The sequence below is a fragment of the Rhineura floridana genome, chromosome 11 (assembly GCF_030035675.1).
Source record: "Rhineura floridana isolate rRhiFlo1 chromosome 11, rRhiFlo1.hap2, whole genome shotgun sequence".
Classification (NCBI taxonomy): domain Eukaryota; kingdom Metazoa; phylum Chordata; class Lepidosauria; order Squamata; family Rhineuridae; genus Rhineura; species Rhineura floridana.
Window position 1 is genome coordinate 1,892,578 of NC_084490.1, and position 16,310 is coordinate 1,908,887.

General features: G+C 46.4%; 1 protein-coding gene across 2 annotated transcripts in view; it reads left to right on the plus strand.

Annotated features, from left to right (window-relative positions):
- The window catches only part of EPHB4 (EPH receptor B4), a 41,750-nt gene extending 39,518 nt beyond the window's left edge, over positions 1 to 2,232 (plus strand). For both annotated transcript variants that reach the window (XM_061592162.1, XM_061592163.1), the window contains one exon: positions 37 to 2,232. In XM_061592162.1, coding sequence (XP_061448146.1) covers positions 37 to 148 — 112 coding nt within the window. In that variant the 3' untranslated portion in view covers positions 149 to 2,232. The remainder of the gene's footprint in view (positions 1 to 36) is intronic.
- The last annotated feature ends 14,078 nt before the right edge of the window (positions 2,233 to 16,310 follow it).

Consider the following 16,310-nt stretch of genomic DNA (forward strand, 5'->3'; position numbering starts at 1 on the left):
AATACCACGCTTGACCCCCTCCTTTCTTGTCTCTAGAGATCTTCTCCGAATCGGGGTGACTTTGGCCGGGCACCAAAAGAAAATTTTGTCCAGCATTCAGAATATGCGCGTCCAGACCAAAGCCAGCTCATCCTTGGGACGTTACTGACCCAAGAGGAAGAAGTGGATCAAAGAATATTTTTTTTGACCTCTCCGCAATGAAGAGGAATCAGATAGTGAAGATTGTGGCCTCTTGCCTTGGGACATCAACTGCCTCCGTCCTTCCCACTCAGCTCTTTGTTGTCCACTTTTTCTGTTTTGGAACAGCATATTCAGTGGGGAATAGACAGCTTTCTCTCACTCTCCCCACATACCCTCTTGTCCTTTAGTGGAGAAAGGACTGGCAATGTATTTTAACGCTCCAGGCGCAACGGAAATGGTAGCGTTTTGTTGGTTGTTTTTCCCAGTCAAGTCATCAGATGGCCACTTCAAGAGCTGGGAGTCATTACTGGTGCTTGTCAGGCCTCCTTTCAAGATGGCTGCCTCCAGCAGTGACAGAGATGGCTGCCTGATCTTTGGGGTCTTCCATCCGCTGCTCTGTGGTTTGGGTCTCTTGTGAGTTGCTGAATCTTCCAAGGCATCGGTGCCTTCACGTAACCCTCTGTCGTTCCAAATCCTCAGAAGAGTGGGAATGCCAAAGATGGCCTCACCTATGCTAGTTTCCCTGACTAGAGTTAATGTCGCAAAATGGGTGCCCGTCTGTGGTCTTAGGAGCAGCTCCTCTGTTTGTTGGAGATACCAAGATGGCTGTTTTGGGGATGGGCTCCTAAGATGGCCACTGAGCTGAAATGTGTGTGTGAAGGAAGGGGAAATGAAATTCCTTTGCTGCTTCCAATGGCTGCCTGGTTTTCAAGATGGCTGCCACTGAGCAAGCACTCCGTTCGGTGCTTACATTTCGAAAGGCTGTAGGTTTGCTATATCTCTGCCATTTTGGAGTTTGGGTTTTGTTTTTTTAACCTTTGCCTCACCATAGTGGTGCCCAATTTGGAGAACTCATGTGGGATGATCACCAGAAGCCTTATACAATTTGTTGGCCATCCATCTGGGGTGATGGGAGAGTGGCCACCCCCTGTCTGCTGAATCCTGGAAATGGGGAACCTTAACTTGAAGCTAAATGGACCTATTCTGCTAAGGGGGATAGGGTTGGAGGTTGTTGTCAGTTTAACATGCAGCCCCTGACTCTCCATGGCCTGAAAGTCAAAGAGGGACTAACATTGGCATGCCGTGGGACTTGGCAGTGTTGCCTTCACAGGAGTGGAACTTGTTGTCATATCCATGCAAAGCTTGAGGAAGATACAGTAGCAGCTGTATAATGATGTCATCAGGAGCAGGAGTGACAGCATCATCTCTGTCCAATGATACTGAAGCTAGAAGCTTTTCATAGAAACCTCACAGAGATGGGATGAACCATTGTATTGAAATGACTGTATGACAATCAGAAGACTCTGCACTTTCTGATGACATCACTAATGATGTCACAGGAGAGAGAAGAAGTAAAGCTTTTGATCTGGGATATCTCAAGGTGCCTTCAGTGGCATCAGTCATCAAGAATAGTTTTGAGAATATTGAGGATATTCTGGGCACTGGACTATGATGTCATCATGGTGTGACAGCAAAACCCAGCCATTCTCTATGTGATGTCACCTCTGTGTGGCTGTGGTGCTGGGAGAGCAGGCTGCAACTGCAGGGAAGCTAAAGCTGGTGAAAGGAGACTGCTGGTTTCACTCTTAATGACATCAAAACAATGTACCTCTGGATAAAGTGTGGGCGCTGATAGATGATGTCATAGGAACAGGCCTATGGTGTCATAACAAAGCGCTGCTTCTTTTGTATCATTTCTTTAACCTTCATATTGAAGGTGGTGATGTTGCTTTTTATTAAAAAAATGTATCTTTTAAACCAAAATTAAGGAAATGTTGGTGGAAGGGAAAGATTGTCTCTGGTGAAAGATTTTTGGTGCTAAAATTGTAACCCCCCATCCTTTTTCCTTCTTTTTTGAAGGAAAGATTCCAGATGCCAAATTAAGGTGTTGGATGCCAGATTCCACACCAGATGGGGCTCCAATTCCCCTTTCTACCTGGAACTGTGCACCTTTTTGGTTTCTCAAAAAGAACAGTGGTTCTGCAGTCGAAGATTCAGGCCCCCTCTGCACTATACATTTACAGCAATATCATACCACTTTAAACACTCATAGCTTCCCCCAAAGAAGCCTGGGAACTATAGTTTGTGAAGGGTGTTGGAAGTTGTTAGGAGAGCCCCTCTTCCCCTCACAGAACTGCAATTCCCAGGGTGGTTTAACAATCAATCCCTGTTCTCGGGGAACTCTGCGAATTGTAGCTCTTGTGAGGGGATTAGGATTTCCTAATCACATGCAGCACCCTTAACAAACTACAGTTCCCAGGACTCTTTAGGGAAAGCCATGACTGTTTAAAGTGGTATCATAGTGCTTTAAATGTATAGTGCCCATGGGGCATGTGATAAATTCTATCTGGGATTTAAAATGTTTCTATACTTGGGACCCTTTTCCTCAACCTGTTCCTCTTTTCTGAAACATTGGGGGCAACCCCTTCCCAGAATCTCTCCCCCAAATCCCATGCTGAATTGCAGGAGGGGCTGGGGGCGGGGAGTAGGCTAATTATATTCCCTTTAGCTGTGGTGGGAGTTTGGGGGGCTCACACATTACCCCTGGGGCCTGTCCTTCCGCTTCTCTTGGATATTGTGGGAAGCTAGCTGTGGAGGAAATTGGGGTGCATGTTGAGTTGTGGGGTGTGGAGAAGGCTATTGCAGGACAGAAGTAGTTCTGGAAGCCCTCCCCAAGACTGCTAATTTGAATCATTTTTCAAATCCTTTTTTGGTTGTTTAATAAAATGTTATCTCTTTTTTAAAAAAGAAATGGAGGTTTTACACAGAACATGACTGGAACAGAGCAATGAATGGAAGTTGGAAGGAGGGTGCAAGAGGGAGGGACTTCTACAGTCAAACACCAGAGTCCCCTAGAGGAGGATAATCTTAGGGCGCTTCCAGGCAGACATTTATTATGGGATGGGTGCTCCTCATGTATACAAGCCACAATGGCTATGCTTTCCCTTCACTGCACAAACAATTTAAAATCACTTTTAAGGTCACCTTCTAGGGAAATGTGCAACCTAGGAATCTTCCAAGACTTATGATCTTAGAATCTTAGAGTTGGAAGGGGCCCATAAGGCCATCGAGTCCATCCCCCTGCTACATGCAGGAATCCAGATTGAAGCACACCTGACAGGTGGCTGTCCAGCTGCCTCTTGAATGCCTCCGTTGTTGGAGAGCCCACCACCTCCCTAGGCCTTTGGTTTCCTTGTACTACTTCTCTTAACAGGAAGTTTTTCCTGATGTTCAGTTGAAATCTGGCTCCCTGCAACTTGAGCCCATTATTCTGTTTCCTGCACTCTGGGATGCTTGAGAAGAGATCCTGGCCCTCCTCTGTGTGGCAACTTTTCAAGTCCTTGAAATCATATCTCGGGACAGGGTGGTGGAGAGTGTATCAGCCAGAGACAGGGTAGCTGTTGCCTTCAGGACCTGCTTGTGGGCTTTCCCGAGGCATCTAGTTGGCCACCGCAGGGGGGAAGCAGGAAATGCTGGGCCCTTTGGTAGAACTCAGCTAGGTCCTTAATTTTCTTATGGCTGCCTTTTTGGAACTCTCTGGCTAGGCTGGACTCAGGAATTAAAGAGTTCTTGGAGTAATCGTCCAGCTCTGGGGTGGAGAGAGCGAGCAAAGGAAAGGGACTGTGTTCCCCACCCAAAATAGCAGGAAGGGTGGATGGAAATTGGCTGGGCAGAAGTCCATTAAGAAGACTCTTCCAGGGAGGGGAAACCAGAGGTCAGATTCCTTGTCCAGACACAATGGGGAAGAGGATGGGGGTTAATGGCTCTCTTGATTTATAGGCACTCAGGGGGTCTGGCTCATCTCTTCCTCTGAGCCCACGGCAGGAATTCTAGCACCCACATGGGCCTAAGCTGGTTTCAGAGGAGGGAGGCGTCAGTCCCTCTAGCCCAACCCGGGAGGGAGGGAGAACAGGAACTTGGCACAAATGGGAGATTCATCCAAATTCTGGAACTCGATCCAAATATTTCACATTCTTTAAAAAAAAATCAATGTTGAGAGACCCTTCTGAAAAATAATTTCTTGAAACATTTTACCATGATGGTGTCCAATGCAACTGAAGGGTGTCAGGTGCAGGACTTTATACTTGGTGTATTGTTGCAACAACAACACACACACATACATGGCTCCAGTTTAAACCAGAACGTAAATTTGCGTTTTTGCAGGTGAAGTGAATTTGCTCAGATCTTGCATCCAGGTTTTGTTTTTGCTCTGACTGGGTGCACAAATTCTCAACAGCTTCCCAAATCAACAATTCTCAAAGGTCCCTTTTCATGGGGGTGAGGGGGTTGGAGGGAGGCAGTAATAATGATGATTCTTAAGTGATTAAGGCAGCGATCCTATGCCTAATTACCTAGACACAAGCCCCACTGAACTAATGCAGGACTTGCTTCTGAGTGAGCGCACGGAGAGGACTACACTGTCAGGTACTTCTCAGTTGTAATCCCATTTTATCCTTACAATAACTTTTAAAACAGGAGTAAGGGATTTCTGAGTCCTTCCAGATGTTGCTGATTCATTGATTGCATTTCTGTGCCACTTTCCATTCAAATGAATCTCAAAGGGGGGGGGGCTTCCTGGGGACATCTAGCTAGCCACTGTGTGAAATAAGATGCTAGATTAGATGGGCCTTTGGTCTGATCGGGCAGGGCTCTTGCAATGTTCTTAGGAGAGTATAATTGCACAGTTCATTTTTTAAAAATAGGGACAGTTGGCTCCTCGCAGTTGCCCAAACTGAAGGCCTATGGAACAAATGTCCACCTGATGTGAATTTCTCCTGAGTTTGATATGATGCCCCTTGCCAAGCAGAGATGCCTGCAGTCTACACAAGGTGCCCTTTCACACATGCTGTGGGGATAACTTGCAGACTCATTTTTAAAGAACAGTGTTTCAGGGCCCTCCAGACAGGTGTTTTATCGCGGGTGTATTCTGCAACAGGGTCTTCATGCAATAAGCATTAGTGGTGGGTTTATTCTGATTTTATTAGCAGTTCTGCAATGCTTCCCCAGTGCTACTACAAGATTGCTGTCCGGAGGGCCTCTTAGCAAAAGTGGGACAAAAATAAACCAGAACATTGGTGGTATAAAAAGTTATGAGATGTCATCAGGAAGTTATGGGATATGCACTGAATTGGAAAGGAAGCAGTGTGACCACCCCAAAACCTTTCTGAAGGAAAAACAGCATTGAAAGTGGGATTCGATAGCATCATTCGATAGCACCATTCCGATAGCATCATGAGCACAAATCATCATGAAGGTGCAATAAAAAGGATATCTGGAGAGGCCCTAAGAGCACATTTGCCACACTTCACAAAGGGCAGTGGGAAAAAGAACGGGCGTCTTTTGTTTTTCCTGTACAGAGTTTTACCCAAGCCCCAACTAGAGGGCCACCGCGCCCCCCCCCCCCAGTGCGACCCAACCACCGAGCAAGATGCTAGCGCGCCACCCCATTTCTATCTTGGAATATAGCCGGTTGGAAGAATAAACTGGTGGAACCGGACTTTATTCTCTACCTCCAGTCATTTGACATTGTCTCCAGTAGACATGGCTCATGGAAAATAATCCTTTACATTTACACAGATTCAAGTCTTGGGTGCAACCTGCACAAAGAACGTCCTCTCAAGGCCAGGGCAGCAGAGGCTTGGCCATCTTGATTGTTACAACTCTAGACGTTCAGATCTCAGAGATCCCTCTTCCGGCCCCCAAAACCTGCCAGGCCCTCATCATACAGGGCTGCATGGCTCCTCCCTTCATATGTGTTAATGTTTATTTTCCTCCCTTACCCTCCAGACTTCCGCCCGCTGCCTGGCGAGATATCGAGATTTTTGTGGACAGTCTCTTGTGTGATTATCCCTCCCACTTGCTTCTTCTCTGTGGCGATTTTAATGCAAGGATGGGGAGTAGCTACCCCTCCCTGATTTATGGCTAGACCCAGAAAATACAGCTGGCTTTCCCCGTTCATTGCGAGATAAAATAATAAGAATGGACAAGCCCTGTTCCACTTAATTTTAAAATTACAACTGGTGTGTCATAACGGGACTTATCTCGACCTCTCCAAGGGTCATTATACTTACATCTCCGATAAGAGAGCCAGCGTAATCAATTATATAATAGGGACCCCTCCAACTGTCCCCTTTGTTAATGGTCTGATGGTGGAAGATAGACCAGAAAGTAATCATCTCCCACTTAAGCTCACCCCCTATTTACAGTATCCCCACCCCAATGTAAAAATAGAGTCTGAAGTGCCAGGTGGTCTGCAGGAGTGAGTCACCTCGAATGGTCCCTGGAAATTGGCGCTGATGTAGAGCGGATGCTAGTGTCGAATAATCTTTTACAGCTCCGCAAATCGGCTATAGAAAACCTGGGGGCTATCCCTCGGATATATCAGGATATTACTAGTGCTCTTAAACCTCTTCTAACCATGACCCTAGCCGACAAAATTCCTGTCGGTTTTCGGTCCTGGTTTGACAGAGATTGGAAAGCGAAGAAGAAAGAACTGAGCAGTTTGACTAGAACAATGAGGCGCGACTCTTCAGATGAGGCCATCTCCCTCCTCCTTCAAATATGTCGGAGAGAATATAAGACACGACTCAAGGAGACAAAAAAGGCTTTTTACATTAACAACTGGCAGGCCCTTGGCCAGGCCTTGTCCGAAAGGAACGATCCTAAATTCTGGAAGCTAATTCAGGGAGGCTTTTCTCAGAACTATTTTGTACCAGTTCCTCCTATCCTCCCTGAATCTTGGGTTTCTCATTTCTATTCTGTTTTCGGAAATACTTCACCCTCACCCCCAGTCTCACCCGGTGAGATCCCCCCTTTTCCTCCCTGGCCACCTGTTACTTCTACAGATATTGGGGAGTTAATTTCATCTCTCCACCATGGAAATGCTCCCGGAGAAGACATGATCCCCCCCAAATTTTACCTTTTAGATCCCAACTGGTGGGCCCCTGTATTAGCCATTCTATTTACGCATATTAATTCTACGGGTGACATTCTGCCAGGCTGGCGTTCTAGCATTGTGGTCCCCGTTTTTAAGAAAGGAGATCCATCAGATCCACAGAATTATAGACCCATCAGCCTTTTAGATGTTACATCTAAACTTTATGGGCTCTTCCTCTTCTCGTATGGGATTCTACCAACTCCATCCTTCATGAGGAACAAGCTGGGTTCAGGAAGGGTAGGTCCACAGTCGACCATGCATTTGTTCTCCAGCATTTAATATATAAAACCATCACGGGCCCTAATAAGTCCCTTTTTGCGGCCTTTGTAGATTTCACCTCAGCCTTTGATCTAATCGATAGGGACCTGTTATGGCAAAAACTGGGCCAGACTAACATTGACAAAAGGCTGCTATGGCTCATCCAGACCCTCCACCAGGCCAATACCCTGCAGGTCCGGCTGGGCCTGCAGGGCACCCTATCTCGCTCCATCCAGGTCGAGAGGGGAGTGAAGCAAGGCTGCATTTTGGCCCCCTTTCTATTCAACTTTTATATTAATGATATCATCCCCGTACTGGCCTCCCCCTCCTTCTTTCTGCCATCAGCCGGGTCCCGTAAGATTTCAACACTCCTTTATGCTGATGACTTGGTCCTCCTTTCTTTGAATAAAATTGGGTTAAAAAGGATGCTTGCCCGTTTGGGTAAATTTTGTCAACAGCAACATCTGACCATAAACTATTCTAAAACCAAGATCATGATTTTCAGCAAGAAGAGACCCAAGTTGAATTGGCCTTTAAATGGACACCAATTGGAACAGGTTCAAGCATTTAAATACTTGGGCCTGCACTTTGGTGAGAAACTTTCTTGGAAATACCAACTAGAGGCAATCAAGCTCTCATGTGCCAGAACAATAGGCCAAACCAGAAGGTTTTTCTACACCCGAGGGGGACAATTAATAGATTCCATGCTTAAAGATTTTGAGGCCAAAATCTTGCCCCAAATCCTTTATGGGGCAGAATTGTGGGGGGACCCAATGAAACAGATGGTGGAAGTCCTCCAAAATAAATTTATGAGGCAGATCCTGGGTCTGCCCCAGGGGTTCCATCAGCCCATCTGAGAGCGGAGCTTGGCCCGCCCTCCCTCGTAGCAAGAATCGACTTAGTGTACTTTAGACTGTGGCGGAAACTTCTTAGGATGGATGACTGCTCTTTACCAAAACTTTGTTGGACAGAGCAACTCAGGGTGGAGGGTGGAGGGATGGGCCTCCACGTGCCAAGCGAAATTAAAGACCTGTAATCTCTCCATGAGGGAATTTTCTAACCTCAGCCAACACGCCTCAGGAATTGGGTCTTTGACCTTGACGTGTGCCAAGATCGGGCAGTTATAGCAGTAGTCCCTTCCTTCCCTGGTTCCTCCTAGTCAAGATAAACCATGCCAGACCACACTACTTTGGAGTACTAACGCCCCCCCCCTGCACCAGGCGTTTACGGAACTCAGGTTCCAAATGATGCCTTTGGCCTACTTGGATGGGAGATACCTGGGAATCCCGACCAAGGACCGGAGATGTGTCTATGGGTGTAACTGGATTGAGGACTGTGACGCCCTTCCCTGGCTCTCCCTGTCAGGTTCCTACCTGCTCGTGGCTACTGCCTTTCACTAGGCACCACCAGGGACTCCACCAGTCCGGACTGTCCTTTTTTATGGTTTCTCTCTCCGCTCTAGCACAGATCTCAATAGATCCCCCTGCTAGGCAGCACCACCAGTCACGTTCTACAACCAATGTTCCCAGAGACCTTGCCTGAGTCTCTCTATCCGGTTACATTTGTGACTGCGTGCCTATGCTGTTCCCAACCCCCTTGTATCAATGCAGATAACTCATAACTCGGGGTTGCTCTGGATACTTATAATGTTATCTTCTCTTCACCGCTGCCACCATTTGTTACTGTTTCCCTTCAGCCTTGGTAAGTACCTTGCCCTCCCCTCTGGTCTGTGAAACCCCAGCCAAGGATCAGGCCTCCGGTAAACCAAAATAGTGTTTATTAAATATTAGAAATAACAAGATTACTTTATAAAGGCAAATAAGCATATGGTTTCATCTATTCCTGTGATACTTGTCTTAGTATTAATCCGAACTCCACACTCTCCCCACATCCACCTCCAAACACCCAGCTCCAAACACCTCTCAAACACCTCTAAAACCCACCAACGTCCACCAAACACCTCTCAAACAACCCACTCACGTCCACCCAGATTCAACTGTCATCCTTCCATTTATACTCTCAGCCATCCAAACACTCAGCCAATCATCCAGCATTCTACTGCTCATTTACTCCCCCTCCTCTTTCATTCCACTTACCATGTATCTTCTATACAAACAGCACTTACCATATATACAGTAATACAGGAACATCACAAGGACATCACCCATTATTTGTTACACTGCCCCCTGTATGAGGACCCAAGAAGGAAATTCCTAGCCCATTACATCTGTATGTATTTCTATGCTGGGAAAAATCCCCAGGACCTGGTAGTCGAACTTTTAGCCGACACCTGTAAACAAACAACAGTTGCAGTGGCCAACTTTGCCTTGGCTGCTAGGAAGCTACGGGTGAGCCATATTAAGATTTTTAATGTTTTATGATTACTCAAATTGTAACTACTTTTAGCCTTCCCAACTTTTACCTCTATTTATTTGTTTTATATTTTCTGTACTTTGCAAAGGCCTTTGGCTATAGGCGATAAAGTTTGTTGTTGTTGTTGTTTTATCTCAGTGCAGGAAAAGCAACATGTGACTTCATAAAACCAAGTCAAAAGAATCAAGATGGCAGGCTTCATTGCAGAACAGCGACATCGTCTGGCCTCATAGAGATACGTCATCCCCAGAAATCTGTGGACTAGGGAATGGCTGGGGAGAGAAATTCTATTCAGTTCGCATTGAAAGCTGAATCTATCAAATTCACACTTCCCGAAGCAAAATAAGAATCGAAACGAGCTATCCTTCAAAATTTGTATGTGTCCTAATTTTGTGGTGCAGTTCTCCACAGAATGTTTACAAAAATGCATATATTAGGAGGAAATGTGCCTAAAAATGAATAGTGAAAACAACATATAAAAATGCATCAGATTATCAGAAATTGCTTGCAAAAATGTGTACATTAGTCAAAACTGCACACAAAAATGGGTTTATTAGGATAAATTTGCACAAAAATGCTAAAAGGATTTTCATGAGATTTTTTTAAATTGCACATTGCTGCAGAAATGTGGAGAACGTAATTTAAGATTGGAAATGGAAATGGACTGATCCATCCCTGCTGTGGATGTTGCAGAAAATCCCCAGAAGTATGCACATTTCCTGGAGATCTTCATCAAGCCAAGCCTTAATTTGCAGAATGGGTTATCAGCCCTATGACTTGTTCTGCATGTCAGTGCCTGTAGTCATAATGCCATTGTACAAATCTATGGTGCAACCGCTTTTTGGAATACTACATCCAGTTCTGGTTGCTTCACCTCAAAAAGGATATTACAGTACAGTTGGAAAAGGTTCAGAGAAGAGCAACCAAAAACGATCAAAAGGATGGAGCAACTCCTCTATGAGGAAAGATTGCAACATTTGGGCCTTTTTGGTTTTAGAGAAATGGCAAGTAAGGGTGAGAGGGACGTGACAGAAGTGTATACAATTATGCATGGTGTGGAGCAGGGGTATAGTCGCCCAGGGTCTCAGGGAGTCTTAGGCCCTTTACTCTTTTGGGAGCAGGGTCCCTATGTCTCCAGCATCCTGTGAGCCAATCATCATGACAGGGGAGTATGTTAGCCACCAAGAAGAGTCTTCTAACATGGTTCCTTGAACTTTCCTGCTGATTGGAGGCAATCAGAGTGAAAGGAGGTGAGCCAGCCACTGAGAAGACTCTTCTCAGTAGCTAACACTCCCTTTTCATGCATACTGGCTCCTAGGGATATATGTTGTGGGAGAAGGTATTAACAAGGATCTCATTCGCAACTCAACAGCAAGAAAGGGGGAGAAGGTGTGGCTGTGATTAACAAGAAGGAACCCTGCAGTTCTGAATTTGCCACTACACAACTGGTGTGGAGAAAGTGGATAAAGAAACGTTTTTCTGCCTCTCTCATAACATTAGCACTCATGGACATCCAATGAAGCTGACTGTTGGGAGATTCAGGACAGACGAAATAAAGTACTTCTTTACTCAATGCAAAGTTAAACTATGGAATACGCTCTCACAAGAGGTAGTGCTGGCCACCAACTTGGGTGGCTTTGAAAGAGGATGAGATGAATTCATGGAGAATAAGGCTATCAATGCCACGATGGCTATGCTCGGACTCCACAGTTGGAGGCAGGATGCCTCTGAATACCACTTGCTGAAAGTACCGGAGAGGAGAGTTGCGCCCGGGTCCTGCTTGCGGGCTTCCCTTTGGGACACCTGGTTGGCCACTGTGAGAATAGGATGCTGAACTAGATGGGCCACTGGCTGGATCCAGCAGCCAGGCTCTTTGTATGTTCTTATGACTGTAGATGCAGAGTTGTTGTTATTATTAACCACCCTTCACACTGAGGTCCCAAGGCGAGTTCTCACACCCCCAGGCAGTGATCTTAAATAAGAGGCGATGGACCTGCCTAGTAGAAACCATATTAGGTCCCTCTGTCTCCTTGTCCCAAACGTGTGCTGCTGGTTTCAGTTATTCAGTGGCAAAAATGAATGCATTCTGTACATGCACAGAGCTGTCTTATTCACTATTTGTTATCCAAAACAAAAATTTATCTGGGGGCTGATCTTTGTGCAGTATGATCCTTCGCACATACAATTAACAAATCAGATGAATTTGGCACCAAGAGTGGGGAGTCAAAGAGAAAGAATTTTATTTTTGTAAAAATTAAGACATGTTCCAATTGCTTACAAATGATTGGCACAATATGACACTTGGCATTTGGAGCGAATCCTGGATATTAGCTGGGGGAGCATGACCATAAGGGGGGGCAGGCCTTGCCCCACCTTTTTTTTTGTCTTGTTCCAAGGCTCAGGTAGGAAATTGAGGCAGATAACCCAGAGAGGCAGGCAAGGCAGGTCTTTGCAAGCACACAGGATGCTTTTGTCTTGGCGGAGTCCTTCAGCCCCAAAGGGGCTTCGTCACAGTTGTGAAACCTGCAAGAAAGAGGCAAAAACAAGGAAAGTGGAAGATTAGCCCTCAATCCTAACACACGCTTCTGTGTAAGTAAAACTGGTTGCAAGAGAGAGAGGTGCGGAGGGGGGGAATGTGCCTGATGAGAGTGAGGTTAGAAACCAAGAGATATCTTTCCGCTAAGATGAGTGCATTTGAGGAATATCCAAAAGAACTAACACTGCAATCTTTAATCAGGGTAATTGATTAGAAATCTTTTAAGGCTGTTTTCCTGTGCCCATCTGAACTCAGCAGAACTTGAATAAACATGCATGAGTTTGCCCTGTTAAATGTCTAAAAAGCATCCCTGATTAGTCAAGACTAGGCTTTTTATAAAATGTTAATTATTTGTAATAATATGTAGGTCTAAAAGTGGAGGTAGAAGATGCATTCTGCCTTTCATGGGGCGGGGGGGATTCTTTTTCTAAGAGGGAGGCGTAAACATGACCCATTTAAAAACAAATATTGCTGTTCTTTCTTCAACACTAGGTTAATGTATGTAGATTTAATCAATCAAGTAAAACATATTTGATCTGGCGAAAGTCCCTTAGAACATCAGAGGAGTTGCAGGAAGTTTGCCAAACGCAGGCAGAGAAGGTCTTTGTCCTAGTGACTTCTCTAAGCCAACAGAGTCAGGGGACAGGGCAAAAGTCTCACCCCACTGCCCTCCCTCTTGGGCTGCAAGGACTCCCGGATGAAGGTGGAGCAAGACATTTGGGGTCCTGTAGCGCGGGGGGATCTAAATAGCAATCACTTCATTTTGGCTAATCTTGTTTCTCCTGCCCATCAATTTGCCCAGCTACTGGACAGGGGGATGAAGACGGTTAACTTTCTCAGACCACAAACTGCCAGTCCTTAATTGGCTTCCGCATCTCAAATGGGTCCTGATTTTGAAGGATACCTTGTTTCTGTTCACAAAAAGAAGAGCCCGACAGTGGGATCAGGCCAAAGGGGACCCCCCTTGTCCAGGATCCTCTTCCTCACAGTAGCCAACCAGCACCCCAAAGCAATAGCATCGTGGCAAATTCAGAAGTGCAGGGTCCCTGCATGATAGTCACACCACAGCCCCCTCACAGACAGGATTCACAGTCTCTTCTGAAATTACAGAAGTACAGACCGAGAATTAAACTGCTGTGTGCTCCACCTCTCTCTATGGGGGCTAAATGTTGCCAGAAACCTTTTGATTTTAATAATTCTGAAATGAAGCCAAGTGTGGGACTAGGATTTGGGAGACCAAGGGACTTTGCCATGAAGCTCACTTCTCACTTACCCGAGGAGCCCATCAGCACGAAAGAAGAGTCTTCTCAGTGACTGAATGCCCTCCTTTCACTCTGATTTGCTCGAGTCAGCATAAAAGGACAAGGAAGCCTGTTGTTAGCCAAGTGAGAAGACTCTTCTCAGTGGCTAACTTGTCCCCTTTCATGCTGATTGGCTTGTACAAAGGGACCCTGCTCCCAAAAAAGTATGGGGTCTACGACCCCCTGCACCCCTGGATGACTACACCTCTGTGCCAAAGGGAAACGGTATGAGGGCAATAGCCCTCCCCCACTGTTGTCCCACAGCAGTTCAGAGGTGTGCTTCATCTGGTCCTGGTCCTACTAGCCATGACCAGTAGCCACTCACAGCCTTATTATCCTACATGAATTTTGTGTAATCCTGTTTTAAAGCCGCCCAAGTTGGTGGCTGTCACTGCCTCCCATGGGACCGAATCCCATAGTTTAACTATGAGCTGCATGAAGAGGGACTTTCTTTTGTCTGTCCTGAATATTCCAACATTCAGCTTCCTCGGATGTCCACAAGTTCCAGTTATGCGAGAGTAAGAAACACTTTTCTGTATCCACTTTCTCCACATCATCCATAATCTTGTGCATCTCTGTTGTGTTTCCCCACTACTTCCTTACCTGCCTTTCCCCCCCCCCAAACTAAAAAGTACCAAGCACCCTGCAATGGGATGCCCCCTCTGAAGACCGCTTACCCTGAACACCCTATTCATAGGGTCGCCATAAGTGGGGATCGACTTGAAGGCAGCCCATCTCTGCACCTTTCCCAGCTCTGCGATACCCTTGTTGAGGTGACCAGAGGCGTGCACTTCATTCCAAGTGTGGTCACACCATAGTCAAGCTAAGGAGCACTCGTCCCATTACAGCCCTTTGGGGATCTCCCCGGTTTACATCCCTCCACTATGAGAACGGTCCATTCATTCCTACTCTTCTGCTTTCCTGTTCTTTAACCAGATGCTGATCCATAAAAGGGCCTCTCCTCTTATCCTGACTCTTAAGGTTGCTCAGGAGTCCTTGCCTTTTGAAAGGCCGAGTATACAAGGTCTATCTATGCAAACAATTCCTGGAAAGCCATCTCTTATCACCGCTATTTGGCTCACTTCTTCATACTTCCCTCCTTGAAACAGCCACAGGTTTCAGGTCTCCGTCTACAGATATCCCCTGCAGGCTCTCCAAACCCCATTCTCCTATTCAGGGCTATAATTTTTGTTCTTTTTTGTAAGGGGCTTAGAATGTGCTTTAAAAGAGTAGACCCATTTAAATCAATGGACCTAAGTTAGTCATGCCCATTAATTCCCGTAGGTCTGCTGTGAACATGACTAGTATCAGATACAACCCTGTCTTCCAAAATGTACTCTGCATAGGCTCAGGGGTACTTTTTTCATGTATTGCAGTGCTAAGTTTTGGCATTCAAGAGAGGTTCTGGGCTGGAGATGCGATAGAACCTGGCTCAGGTTAAGCCCCATCCTCCAAAACATTGGATATCCACCTCCTAATTGGCCATCCTGCCCCCCCGTCCCCACTATGTCCCCAAACATCCAGTTCAATGCCAGACTTTGTTTTTGAGTGTTGCCAACATCTACATTAAGTTCTGCCCACAAATCCTCTTTCTTGAGGTACTCTCCCTCTGCCTGCTTGAGCCCCTATTCCCAGAACCTTAGCTCCCCTTTTCCTGGTAAGATTCCAGAATCCTTCAGAGTTAAGCAATGCCTATTTGGGAAGGGGGTATCTGAAAGCAGACTTGGTCTCAGGTGAGGGCGTGTCACCCGCTGCCCCCCTGCCGAATCACCTCCCAAGGGGAATGGGGAAGAGACACCGCTGCAAAAGGGAGTACACAGCACATAGTGAACTTCAGGAACTCACAGCCAGAAGCTGTGGGGGTGGCTGCTTAGATGGCTTTGAAGGGCTATTGGACAGAGCGCAGAGACACACTCCCTGTTCTGCTGGTTCCAGTGTGTCTCCAACTCTCTTCGGGAAAAGGGGCACATGACGCTAGTCCAATCCTGCCCCTTTTTACTGTAAAACCTGGTGGGAGCAGCTCAAGTGCGTATGTTTGTTTTAATTTGCTTCTAACAGATTTTGCAGCTCATCAGCAGATCAACCCGTGGTCCCTCCTTGGAATGGAAACACTTTGCTGTAGGCAGCTAGTGTGCTCACAGCCAGATTTCTGGAGGAGGTGGTGGAAAGGTCTATGAACAGCCATAGCTAAATACAGCCTCCAAGGCCGGAGGCAGTCTATCTCTGCACAGCAGCTGCTGAAGGAGACATATGGTGGGGAAAAGCTGTTGCCCTCATGCCTTGAAGGCATCTGGACTACCTTGACATGTGGAATTGGTCTGATCCACCAGGGGTCTTTCTGATGTTCTTATGCCTCGAGGATGCCCAGGGAAGGTGCAGCACACCAGACCCCTCCTTCTTTGAACAAGACTTGCACAGGACAACTGCCAAGGGACTAGAGGCTTGAGAAGGTTGAGACCCTGCGCCAATTGCTCCAGTCCAGCACTTGGAGGTTCAGTGGAGCTTCCACAATATGTACCCTGCCCTCTCTCTCTCTCTCTCTCTCACCCCGATCCTCAGTTGCTCCTCATCCACACTCACCATTAGCATCCAAGGCCGCTGAGGGTCCCGATCCGGTCAAGCTTGATTCCAAAGCACCCTTGCTGGGCCATCTTCTTGGTGCGCCCCTGAAATTTCTTCTGGGTGTTCACGAAATCATTCAAGAAGCGGACCCAGACACGTTCTG